The sequence below is a fragment of the Ceratotherium simum genome, unplaced genomic scaffold (assembly GCF_057802395.1).
Source record: "Ceratotherium simum simum isolate JZ-2026a unplaced genomic scaffold, ASM5780239v1 HiC_scaffold_43, whole genome shotgun sequence".
Lineage (NCBI taxonomy): Eukaryota > Metazoa > Chordata > Mammalia > Perissodactyla > Rhinocerotidae > Ceratotherium > Ceratotherium simum.
The window spans coordinates 7,204,839-7,217,424 of NW_028261259.1; the positions used below are offsets into that span (position 1 = coordinate 7,204,839).

The following is a 12,586-nucleotide window of genomic DNA, read 5'->3' on the forward strand; positions in this document are numbered from 1 at the left end:
AAGAAGTGAAACTGTCACTATTTGCAGATGACATGATTTTATATATAGAAAACCCTAAAGAATCCACCAGAAAACTTTTAGAAGTAATAAACGACTATGGTAAAGTTGCAGGATACAAAATCAACATACAAAAATCAGTTGCATTTCTGTACACTAACAACGAAGTAGCAGAAAGAGAAATTAAGAATACCATCCCATTTACAATTGCAACAAAAAGAATAAAATACCTAGGAATAAACTTAACCAAAGAGGTGAAAGATCTGTACACCGAAAACTATAAAACATTGCTGAAAGAAATTGAAGAGGACACAAAGAAATGGAAAGATATTCCGTGCTCTTGGATTGGAAGAATTAACATAGTTAAGATGTCCATACTTCCTAAAGCCATCTATAGATTCAATGCAATCCCTATCAAAGTTCCAACAACATTTTTCACAGAAATAGAACAAAGAATCCTAAAATTTATATGGAACAACAAAAGACCCGAATAGCTAAAGGAATCCTGAGAAAAAGAACAAAGCTGGAGGTATCACACTCCTGATTTCAAAATATACTACAAAGCTATAGTAACCAAAACAGCATGGTACTGGCACAAAAACAGACACACAGATCAATGGAATAGAATCGAAAGCCCAGAAATAAACCCACACATCTATGGACAGCTAATCTTCGACAAAGGAGCCAAGAACATACAATGGGGAAAAGAAAGTCTCTTCAACAAATGGTGTTGGGAAAACTGGATAGCCACATGCAAAAAAATGAAAGTAGACCCTTACCTTACACCATACACAAAAATTAACTCCAAATGGATTAAAGACTTGAATGTAAGACCTGAAACTGTGAAACTTCTAGAAGAAAACATAGGCAGTACGCTCTTCCACATCAGTCTTAGCAACATCTTTTCAAACACCACATCTGACCAGGCAAGAGAAACAATAGAAAAAATAAACAAATGGGACTACATCAAACTAAAAAGCTTCTGCACAGCAAAGGAAACCATCAACAAAACGAAAAGACAACCTAACAATTGGGAGAAGATATTTGCAAACCATACATCTGATAAGGGCTTAATCTCCAAAATATATAAAGAACTCATGCATCTCAACAACAAAAACTACCAACCCAATTAAAAAATGGGCAAAAGACCTGAACAGACATTTCTCCAAAGAAGATATACAGATGGCCAACAGACACATGAAAAGATGTTCAAAATCACTAACTATCAGGGAAATGCAAATCAAAACTACAATGAGATATCACCTCACGCCTGTCAGAATGGCTATAATTAACAAGACAGGAAACAACATGTGTTGGAGAGGATGTGGAGAGAAGGGAACTCTCATACACTGCTGGTGGGAGTGCAAACTGGTGCAGCCACTATGGAAAACAGTATGGAGATTCCTCAAAAAATCAACGATAGAACTACCATATGATCCAGCTATTCCACTGTTGGGTATTTATCCAAAGAACTTGAAAACACCAATTTGCAAAGGTACATGCACCCCTGTGTTCATTGCAGCCTTATTCACGATAGCCAAGACTTGGAAGCAACCTAAGTGCCCATCAAGGGACGAATGGATAAAGAAGCTGTGGTATATATACACAATGGAATACTACTCAGCCATAAGAAACGACGAAATCCAGCCATTTGTGACAACATGGATGGACATTGAGGGTATAATGCAAAGTGAAATAAGTCAGAGGGAGAAGGTCAAATACCGTATGATTTCCTTCATTAAGTAGTAGATAATAACAACAATAAACAAACACATAGGGACAGAGATTGGATTGGTGGTTACCAGAGGGGAAGGGGGGAGGGAGGAGGGTGAAAGGGATAATTCGGTACATGTGTGTGGTGATGGGTTGTAATTAGTATTTTGGTGGTGAACATGATGTAGTCCATGCAGAAATAGAAGTACAATGATGTACACCTGAAATTTTTACAATGTTATAAACCAATGTTACTGCAATAAACAAAAAATTAAAAAAAAAAAAAATAACTTAACTACCTCTCCAAGATCCTATTTCCAAATACAGTCACATTCTGAGGTACTGAGGGTTAGGACTTCAACCTGAATTTTGGAGGAGCAAATGCAGCCCATAACAGGCACTGAGATCACACTGAGATTTTAATGTTCTCCCCGGTATTTCTATTTTATTTTTTTCTATAGGTGCCCCTCACCTCCCCTCCCCATCCCCCAGTGATTTCTTAACTCTTATGACTTAAAATTCTGCCTGGGAAGAGTTTCTAAGCAATGGTTCAACTTTAGTGGTAATTTTCTGTGATGCTAATTTTTTAATATTTTGCAACATTCCAAGCCCAAATAAATGCATTCTCAAGCAAAAAAAAAAAAAAAAAAAAAAAAAAGATGTATGCACGTAACACAGCAGCACAAAAGAATATAAAGCAACTATTAATAGACCCACAGGGAGAAATTAACAGCAACACAATAATAGCAGGGGAACTGAACACCCCACATACATCCATGGATAGATCATGCAGAGAAAGGCAAGTCAATAGTGGAATTAAATGAAACATATGAGCAGATGAACTTAATCGATATACATAGAGCATACCCTCCCAAAACAGCAGAATACACATTCTTCTTAAGTGTACATGGAACATTCTCAAAGATAGACCATATGTTGTGAAACAAGGCAAGCCTGAATAAATTTAAGATTGAAATCATATCAAGTTTCTTTTCTGACCACAATGCTATGACACTTGAAATCAACTACAAGAAAAAAGATGGGGAAGTCACAAATATGTGGAGACTAAAGAACACATGACTGAAGAACCATTGGATCAATGAACAAATCAAAGGAGAAATCAAAAAATACCTGAAGACAAACGAAAATGAAAAGACAACAAAACAACTCTTATGGGATGCAGCAAAAGCAGTTCTAAAAAGGAAATTCATAACAATACAAGCACAGCTCAACAAACAAGAAAAATACCAAATAAGTAACCTTAAACTACACCTAATAGAACCAGAAAATGAAGAATAAATGAAGCCCAAAGTCAGCAGAATGAGGGAAATAATAAAAATTAGAGCAGAAATAAATGAAATAGAGACTTAAAAAACTGTAGAAAGGATCAATGAAACAAAGAGCTGGTTCTTTGAGAAGACTGAAACAAAATTGACAGACCCTTAGCCAGACTCACTAAGAAAAAAGGAGAGAAGGCTCAAAGACATAAAATTAGAAATAAAAGAGGAGAAATTACAACAGATACCACAGAAAACCAAAGGACAATAAGAGAATACACTGAACAACTTACATACCACCAAATTGGATAACCTAAAAGAAATAGACAAATTCTTAGATTCACACAACCTCCCAAAACTGAATCAAGAAGAAAGAGAGAAAATGAACAGAGCAATCACAAGTAAAGAGAACGACATGGTCATCAGAAGCCTCCCAAATAACAAAAGTCCAAGACCAGTTGGCTTCTATGGAGAATTCTAACAAATATTCAAACAAGATTTAATACCTATGCTTCTCAAACTATTCCAAACAGTTGAAGAAGATGGAACACTTCCTAATTCATTCTATGAGGCCAACATCACCATGAGAGCAAAAGCAGGCAAGGATAGCACAAAGAAGGAATATCACAGGCCAATATCGCTGATGAACACAGATGCAAAAATCCTCAGCTAAATATCAACAAATCGAACACAGCAATATATTAAAAGGATCATATACCATGATCAAGTGGAATTTATACCAGGGATACAGGGATGGTTCAACATCTGCAAATCAATCAATGTGATACACCACATTAACAAAATGAGGAATAAAAATCATATGATCCTCTCCACAGATGCAGAGAAAGGATTTGAGAAGATCCAACATCCATTTATTATAAAAACTCTCAATAAAATGGGTATAGAAGGAACGTACCTCAACAGTATAAAGGCCATATATCACAAAGCCACAGCCGACATCATACTTAATGGTGAAAAACTTAAAGCCATTCCTCTGAGAACAGGAAGAAGACAAAGGTGCCCACTCTCGCCACTCCCATTCAACATAGTACTGAAGGTTTTGGCCAGGGCAATTAGGCTGGAAAAAGAAATAAAAGGAATCCAAATTGGAAAGGAAGAAATGAAACTCTTGCTGTTTACAGATGACATGATTGTAAATATAGAAAACCCTAAAGAATCCATCAGAAAACTATTAGAAATAATCAACAACTACAGCTAAGTTGCAGTGTACAAAATCAACTTACAAAAAGCAGTTGCATTTCTATACTCTAATAATGAACTAACAGAAAGAGAACTCAAGAATACAATCCCATTTACAATTGCAACAAAAAGAAAAAAGTTTCTAGGGATAAATTTAACCAAAGAGGTTAAAGACCTATACAATGAAAACTATAAGACATTATTGAAAGAAATCAGTGATGACCTGAAGTAATGGGAAGATATTCCATGCACATGGATTGGAAGAATAAACACAGTTAAAATGTCCATATTACCTAAAGTAATCTACAGATTCAATGCAATCCCAATCAGAAACCCAATGACATTCTTCATAGAAATAGAACACAGAATCCTAAAATGTATACGGAATAACAATAGACCTTGAACAGGCAAAGCAATCCTGAGAAGAAAGAAAAAAGCAGGAGGCATCACAATCCTAACTTGAAAATATATTACATAGCCATAGTAATCAAAATGGCATGGTGTTGGCACAAAAGCAGACTCATAGATCAATGGAACAGAACTGAAAGCCCAGAAAGAAAACCACACATCTGTGGTCAGTTAATCTCTGACAAAGGAGCCAAGATCATACAATGGAGAAAGGAATGTCTCTTCAATAAATGCTGTTGGTAAAACTGGACAGCCACATGCAAAAGAATGAAAGTAGATCATTATCTTCCGCCATACACAAATATTAACTTGAAATGGATAAAAGACTTGACTCTAACACTTGAAACCATAAAACTCCTAGAAGAAACTATACACAGTACAGTTTTTGACATCGGTCTTAGTAGCATATTTTACAATACCATGTCTACTCAGGCAAGGGAAAGAAAAGAAAAAATATACAAATGGGAATACATGAGACTAAAAGGCTTCTGCAAGCCAAAGGAAACAATGAACAAAACAAAAAGCCAGTGCCAGCCCCGTGGCTTAGTGGTTAAGTGTACGCGAACCGCTACTGGCTGCCCAGGTTTGGATCCCAGACGCGCACAGACGCACCGCTTGTTCGGCCATGCTGAGGCCGCATCCCACATACAGCAACTAGAAGGATGTGCGACTATGACATACAACTATCAACTGGGACTTTGGGGGGGAAAATAAAAGAGGAGGATTGGCAATAGATGTTAGCTCAGGGCTGATCTTCCTCACAAAAAAAAAAAAACGAAAAAACAGCCCACTAACTGGGAGAAAATATTTGCAAATCATATATCTGACAAGGGGTTAATCTCCAAAATATATAAACAACTCATACAACCCAACAACAAAAAAACAGATAATCCAATCTAAAAATGGGCAGAGGATATGAAGAGACATTTTTCCAAAGAAGATATACAGAAGGCCAACAGACACATGAAAAGATGTATATCATCACTAATTATTAGGGATATTCAAATCAAAACTACAATGAGAGATCACCTTACACCTGTCAGAATGGCTATAAATCCCAAGACAAAAAAGAACAAATGTTGGAGAGGATAAGGAGAAAAGGTCACCCTCACACACTGCTGGTGGGAATGCAAACTGGTGCAGCCACCAGGGAAAACAGTATGGAGATTTCTCAAAAAATTAAAAATAGAAATGCCATACCTTCCAGCTATCCCACTACTGGGTATTTATTCAAAGAGATTTATGCACCCCTGTGTTCACTGCGGCATTATTCACAATAGCCAAGCCATGGAAGCAATCCAAGTGCCCTGCTACAGACGAACAGATAAAGAAAATGTGGTATGTATTATATACAATGGAATACTACTCAGCCCTACCATGGGCTGAGGTTTCCTGCAGGTTTACCTGGCTTCTCAGTCAAGGCATCATCTCTGTTGGGAGAATATTCTGGAAGTGAATGAAATGGAGAATGCATGTGAGTGTGTTTCACTCTTTTTAATAAAACTTTTTAGACACAGAAAAATAAAGGGAACAGTCTCATAAACACCCATCATCTAGATTTAACAATGTATATTCCATCTAATTAAAACAATATTGCATCAATGTATAAATTATTAACACTTGCCACCCTTGATTCATCCCATGTTTTCAATGAAATATTAAAGTCAAGTAGACATCATGATGTTTCACCCAATTTTAGTTTCTATCTCTAAAAAGTGAGCACACTTTGCTACAAAATCCAAGACCATTATCACAGAACAAAAGTGTAATAAATTAAACCAAATTCATACCTCTGGGCACAGAGGACTGAATTTGGGCTGAACTTTCTTATGACAGCCGGGGGCAGAATGGGTCATCACAGGTGGCAAGCCTACGGGATCTCTCTAAATTTGTAAAATCCAACTCAAAAGTGTTCTTCCGTGCCTAGAAACACATCATCCCCTTCTCCATTATCTATTTGCTTAATATTCATTTTCTAGGATTAACCTACAATGTAATTTCCTGCAGGAAGTCTTCTCTGATTTCCACCTGCAAGTATGAGTTCGTTCACATCAAATAATTGATAAGATTCAATTCTCTATTCTTGTTATTGCCCGCTACAACATAAACTCCAAGAGGGTAGGACACACAGCACCCAGTGGGCATGGGGGGAGGGGTGCAGGTCCCCCAACTTGTACCTCTACCCAGACAACCTCTTAGAGGTGTGCTGTCTGATATGGAGCAGCTAGAAGTATCTTTTTGAATTAAAATTAATTTTAGTTAAATAAAATAAAAATTCTAGTACCTCAGTAACATTAAAAATCAGTAACATAAAGACCAGTCACAACACCATTCTTCGAGTACTCAACAGCCACATGTGGCTGTGCACTGGACAGCACAGATATAGAACATTCCACCACTGCAGAAAGTTCTAGCCCATTGGTGCTCATCTACAGCGGGACTTGGCAAACTATAGCCTGTGGATCAGAAACTACATCCACCCCCAAACCTGTAAGTCTGCTTCACACACAGCTGGAGGCCATCACTGACGATCTGGCCAAGTTGCTGTCAGTGCAGAGATAAGGAAACAAAAGTCCAGAGAGGGGAGGTGACTAGCTTTAGGTCACAGAGCTGTCTAGGAGAAGGTGAGGGCCTCCTATATTACACTGGTTTCCTTTTCTCTCTCTCAATGGTGGGTAAAGACTAGGGGACTAAGCCACCTCCTGCCAGCCTGAGAAAGTTCAATGCTCTCTAAGCCCCAGGCATCCAGAGTCCCAGGAAAGGCCTCACTTTCTTTCTCAATGACCAGGGAGCCTTATCATCCCCAAGGACACTCTTCCTATCCAGGGTCAAGTTCTGCAGCTGGGTACCATTCTGGGTCAGCCACAGGAATTCCTCATAGATGGCAACTCTGTCCAGTCTCTGTACCGAGGCGGCAAGGCACACAGGGAGTCCGCTCCAGTGTGGTTACTGTGGGGGACAGACCTGGAAGGGCACAAGGGATGAACAAGGTTGTCTGGAATTCTACCCTGATTCTAGATTCCCTGCTTCAGGGTTCTGTCCAAGAGAACTTTCTGCAATAATGTAAACATTTGTCTGCACTACCAAATACACTCATTATTAGCCCCATATTGTTATCGAGCACTTAAAATGTGGCTAGTGTGTGTGAGTGAGGAACTGAATTTCTCATATAATTTCATTTAAAGTAATTAATTTATAAATAAATAACCACAGGGAGAACATTTTTGAAACTTTGGAGTAAGGACTTCTGCAAATGCATAAAAACAATGAGAACACTGGTAAAAATGGTCAAAATCAACTTTTCAGAAGTCTAGAAATTAATCAACGGCTTGTAAGAATCTGAGGAGGGTTTAGTGAAGAAACATGGTGGAATCTTGATAAAGGGAGCCAACTTTGTGGCACTATAACTTGCACTATCCCATCCTGCTCTCACAATATCCTCCATAACTTTGAAAACCATCATTCTCAGAACTATAGTGGCTGAGACATCCAGCAGCCCAGCAGCCATAATGGGTTTGGAGCTCTCAAAAGACCCATCCCCACCGAAATGTCACTAGCTGACCTGCCTGGCAGCTCCCCGAAAAAGCCCCATGTTCAGGGCTTGTCGTTACTTGACTCAGAGCTTGCCCAGGGAGGAAAGTCCAAACCCAGGGCACTTGCTAAACAATCAGGGCTAATTGTTTTCTATTGTAGTTGCCTGAGGGAGTGATACCAGCTGAGGCAGGCAAGAGGTGAGCCAAAAACTTAGAAGAAAAATTGGGGGAATGTGATGTCCACAGGGGCCTTTGAAAAGCTGCAGTGTATTTGCGGGCATCTAGAAGGACACAAGGGCTCAGGGCTATGGCACGCCCAGGATAGACTTGAGAACATCTTAATCTCTCACCTCTAGTTGAAGGCTTGGCTTAATATCTGAAAACTTGATTATGTAATACACCATATTAATAGAATAAGGGCCAATACCACGCAATCTCAACCACATATACAGAAAAGAATTTGACCAAATACAACGCCCTTCATGTCTAAAAAAGAAAACACTCAACAAATTAGGAATAGAAAATAACTTTCTCAACCTATAAACAGCATCGATGAAAAACCCACGGCTAACACCATATTCAATGGTGAAAGACTGAAAATTTTCCCCTAAGACCAGGGACAAGACAATGATGTCTTCCCTTATCTCGTATGTTAATCACAGGTACTAGAGGTTCTAATAAGGGTAATTAGGCAAGATAAAGGAATAAAAGAAACCCAGATTGGAAGGGAAGAGGTAAAACTATTTGTTTTGCAGATGAGAAGATATTGTATATAGAAAAACCTTAAAAATACACTCCTCCCCACACACAATATGTGAACCATATCTCAATAGGTGTATAAAAATTTTAAATTGCCCCATGTGCTTAATGGCTCCACTACTGGAGAGCACAGTTAGACTGCTGATATTTGTTGAAAGTCTCCAGAAGAGGAGAAGGAGGAGGATGCTGGAGGTTGGTGGCCTCAAATGTTAATGCTTTTCTCATCTCCTGAAAACCTATGGAAGGAGATGGTAGGATTAGCTGACAAGGATGTGGGGCAGAATGGGCACCATGTCAGTAACTTCCAGATGAAGGATGTGTCACTTGAGCTCAGAGTCATCAGCCACTAGCTCAGCCAATGCTTCCAATCTCCTCAACGTACATCAAGTTGGTGACCAGGCAGGAGTGGAATATGTCTCACAGCTGGCTGCCTCTGTAGAGCTTGGTGACCTAGAGCAAACGCGAGGCAGAGTGGGTGAGATGGAGTTCTCCTGGGGATGCAGGGCGCCACTGGAGCCAGTGAAAGATCACAGACCTTGGGCAAGGGAGACCTGACTTCAAATCCTGGCTCTGCCCCTAACTAACTGTGTGACCCTAGGCACAATACTCCCCTTTCTGAGCTTCAGTTTACCCAAGTGGGAAATGGGCAAGGCAGCTAGGACATCACCTCTGGACACTGAGAGAACCCAGACACGCAGGGAAAATGAAGGTTTGAAACAATCACATAACAGATGTAAGTCAGGTGGAGGAATGACGCTGCCCTCAGGGCAAGGAGAGACGGGAGAGGGGAGACCCCACCTGGTCCTGGGTGTCTCTCAGCAGGGCGGTGTACTCCGAGGATGTGGGCTCCAGGTTGCTGAGGTTCCCGATGATGATGCAGAAATGTAGCTGGTGCTCTCTCTGGATGGATAAACTCTGGGCTGCAGAGCCTGGAGCCACCGAGAGGAAGAGCAGACAGGTGGAGGCTCTCTGCTCCCAGCACAGAGGCATGGTGGCCGACGGGATCAGTGTGGTGGGTGCAGACAGCGTCACACTGGTGGCAGCCCCATCCTTCTCAGGCCTGGGGAGAGAGGGATGTGGGGACTCTAGGGAGAGGTCCTGAAACCTCTGGGGGTGGGGGCCAGAACTGGAAGGAGGAAATGGGAGGACAGTGGGGAGACAAGGAGGGATGGTCACAAAAGTGGTCATAAGGGGCAAATGCTCAGGGGAGGGTCTCACCTGAGGGAGACCAGTCTGCAACTCGAGTAGAATGGGCCCAGGCTGTTCTTCTTGAACAAGGATCCAGCTGGGGAAGAAGGAGGAAGAGGAGGAGCAGGAGGGACAGGAGTTGGGGGAGGGGCTGGGTGGGATTTAACCCAGCAGGAGCTGCTGGGACCAGGGTCTCACCAGGCTCTGCAGGACCCTCTCAGTGGAATTGAACGTGGCTGAGCTGTTGCTCCTGTCTGATGAATACCGGAGGGTGTAGATGGTGACGTTGACTGTGAGGGTCTTCAGGTTGTGCCCCAAAGCTGCAATATGAGAGGGAGAGTCATGGCCATCACTGAGAGCTGGCCTGAGACCAGACCAGAGTCCTGCACTCATTAAGATCTGTCGTCTTCTGTCCCAGTGGCACCACCACCCACCCATGTGGTCACCCAAGTCAGAACCAGCATATCTGCTCAGCTCCTCCTTCCTCCCAGTAACACCAGTTCCAGTTGCACACTGGCCCTCACATACACTCCATCCCTGTCCCAGCTCAGGTCTTAACTTCCTTCACCCTGACCAACACCCCAGCAGGCTCACTGGATGCTCTATCTAAAGGATGTTCTACATGGACCACTAGAAGAATCTTTCTGAAATGAATACCTCACTAAGGCCACCACTGCTCTAGTACCACCCATGGCTCCCTATGGCCTTCAGTGTTTAGTTCAACCTTCTTGACCTGGCACTCAAGACTCTACTCAATCTGGCTCCTGCTGACCTTTCATTCTCATTTTATCCATCTACTGCAGGTTAAACTTCATGCTTCACGCAACCCAAATTCGTTTCAATTCTCCCCTTATGGCATGTTGTTTCTGTCTGGAGCCTTTGCTCATGGAATCCACTCTGCCAGGAAAACCCTTCATCCTCTATTTGCCAGGGTCCCTCCTACACGTTCTTAAAGACTCCATTCTGGTGAAACTTTATCTAGCAAGCTCTTCCCCTCCAAATTATGCCAGGTGTCTCTCCCCGAAACATCCCACATTGTATTATAATGGTGTGTTAATTTCACAAGTCTAGGGGCTCTCTGAGGGCTGGCCTTAGACTAAATCGTTGGTATAATCTTTGTGATCATAATGATTGCCCTAAAACCAGAATTTCACACCCTGGTTTCCCAGCTCCTGGATCACAACTGGCTGGTGAAGGAGTCGGGCCGGAGAGCTTCTCTTGGGAAGGAAAAGGGGCCCCCAGATACCTGTGGTGGCTTCTGCTGGCACAGGTGATGATCAAGTATGAATGGATATGGTGGCTGACTCGGGAGCTGTGGCGATGGCTGTCTTCAGGGAGGGATAGAGTGGGAGGAGCCCCCAGGCTCACCCGGGCTCCAGCAGTGCCTGTCCCAGGACCACCATTCACAGATGAAGCATAAATGAGAGTGAGGGGACGGGTGACTGTGTGAGTAGAGAGATGAGCAAGCCTGTGGATGAGCGCAGCCCAAGAGAGAGAGATAGGTGAACAAGAGAGACTGAACTCGGAGGAGAGACAGATGGATGGGCAGAAAACTGGACAGATGGATGGGATACCTGGAAAAGGAGGACCAAGGGCGGCGCTTAAGCAGAATTAAAGTGAAAATCACATGGGGTCAGAATGTGGTGGAAAACATGTCTCTGTCTAAGGCTTTCTTACCCTGGGCTGGGACTCTCCACCAGAACCCAGGCGGGAGAGAAGGGATGAATTAGGGCCCTTCCAGGTCCTTCCCTCACCAAGGACAACAGGTGTAGGAGAACATGTGCTCCTCAATCCCAAATGTGGACGGGACCCAGGAGATCAGGGCCAGGAATACTCACTGTTTGTAGTTGGGGCCACGGCTCCATAGGTGTAACCTGTGGAGAGAAGACGAGAGGAGCTGAGCAAGAGTTGGGGTGATCATAAAGGATTAAGGAGAGGGAGGATGTAGGGACCTTTATGGGAAAAGCAGAGGGGAAAGCAGAGGGGAAGAGGGGAGGGGTGTTCAGGGGGGAGGCAACGAGATGGAAGGTGGCTGGACCCAGTGATCACACAGTGATGACAAGACTGAACCCAGACCGGGAGGATAGAGAGATGGATCACAGCTCACTTTAGAGCAAAGGAGGCAACACAGAACTCCGACTGGGAGAGACAGCATGGCTGTAGCACAGCCCCTCACCACTGACGTAGAGGCTGTCCCCGTCCAGGGTGAAGGAACCCAGGTGGTAGAAGCCCTGGGTCTCATGGCTCAACTCCCAGTAGAGTCACTCTCTGTCCAGCCCCGGACCTGCGTGGGTCAGAGTGGAAGGTGCAGATGATGTCCACCCCAGTGGCTGCCCCACCCTTCTCAAGCCTGGGGGAGTAAGAACATGGGGATGTGGAATACTGAGCAGGGGTCCTTCTGGGTGTGGAAGGCGAGAGAGGGGAAGGGAGGAGGCTGAGGGAGATGCTGAAGGGGCTGCTCTGATGTCTGGAGGGGCTCTCCTAGGTGTCTCCCGTGTGAGACAACCCCCT

General features: G+C 42.8%; 1 protein-coding gene across 12 annotated transcripts in view; it reads right to left on the bottom strand.

Annotated features, from left to right (window-relative positions):
* Nucleotides 1-12,586, bottom strand: part of LOC147911499 (ral guanine nucleotide dissociation stimulator-like) — a 260,781-nt gene that overhangs the window by 245,256 nt on the left and 2,939 nt on the right. For 5 of the 12 annotated variants that reach the window (XR_015550996.1, XR_015550995.1, XR_015550997.1 and 2 more), the window contains exons 1-4: nucleotides 10,274-11,315; nucleotides 10,106-10,172; nucleotides 9,686-9,816; nucleotides 9,270-9,337 (exon numbers count right to left, since the gene is read on the bottom strand). Coding sequence is in view for 5 of the 12 variants with exons in the window: in XM_087428074.1 (XP_087284200.1) it covers nucleotides 9,305-9,337; nucleotides 9,686-9,816; nucleotides 10,106-10,172; nucleotides 10,274-10,513 (471 nt within the window). In the remaining 7 variants the exon portion in view is untranslated. The other 7 variants (XR_015551000.1, XR_015550999.1, XR_015550998.1 and 4 more) reach the window with 5 other exon arrangements.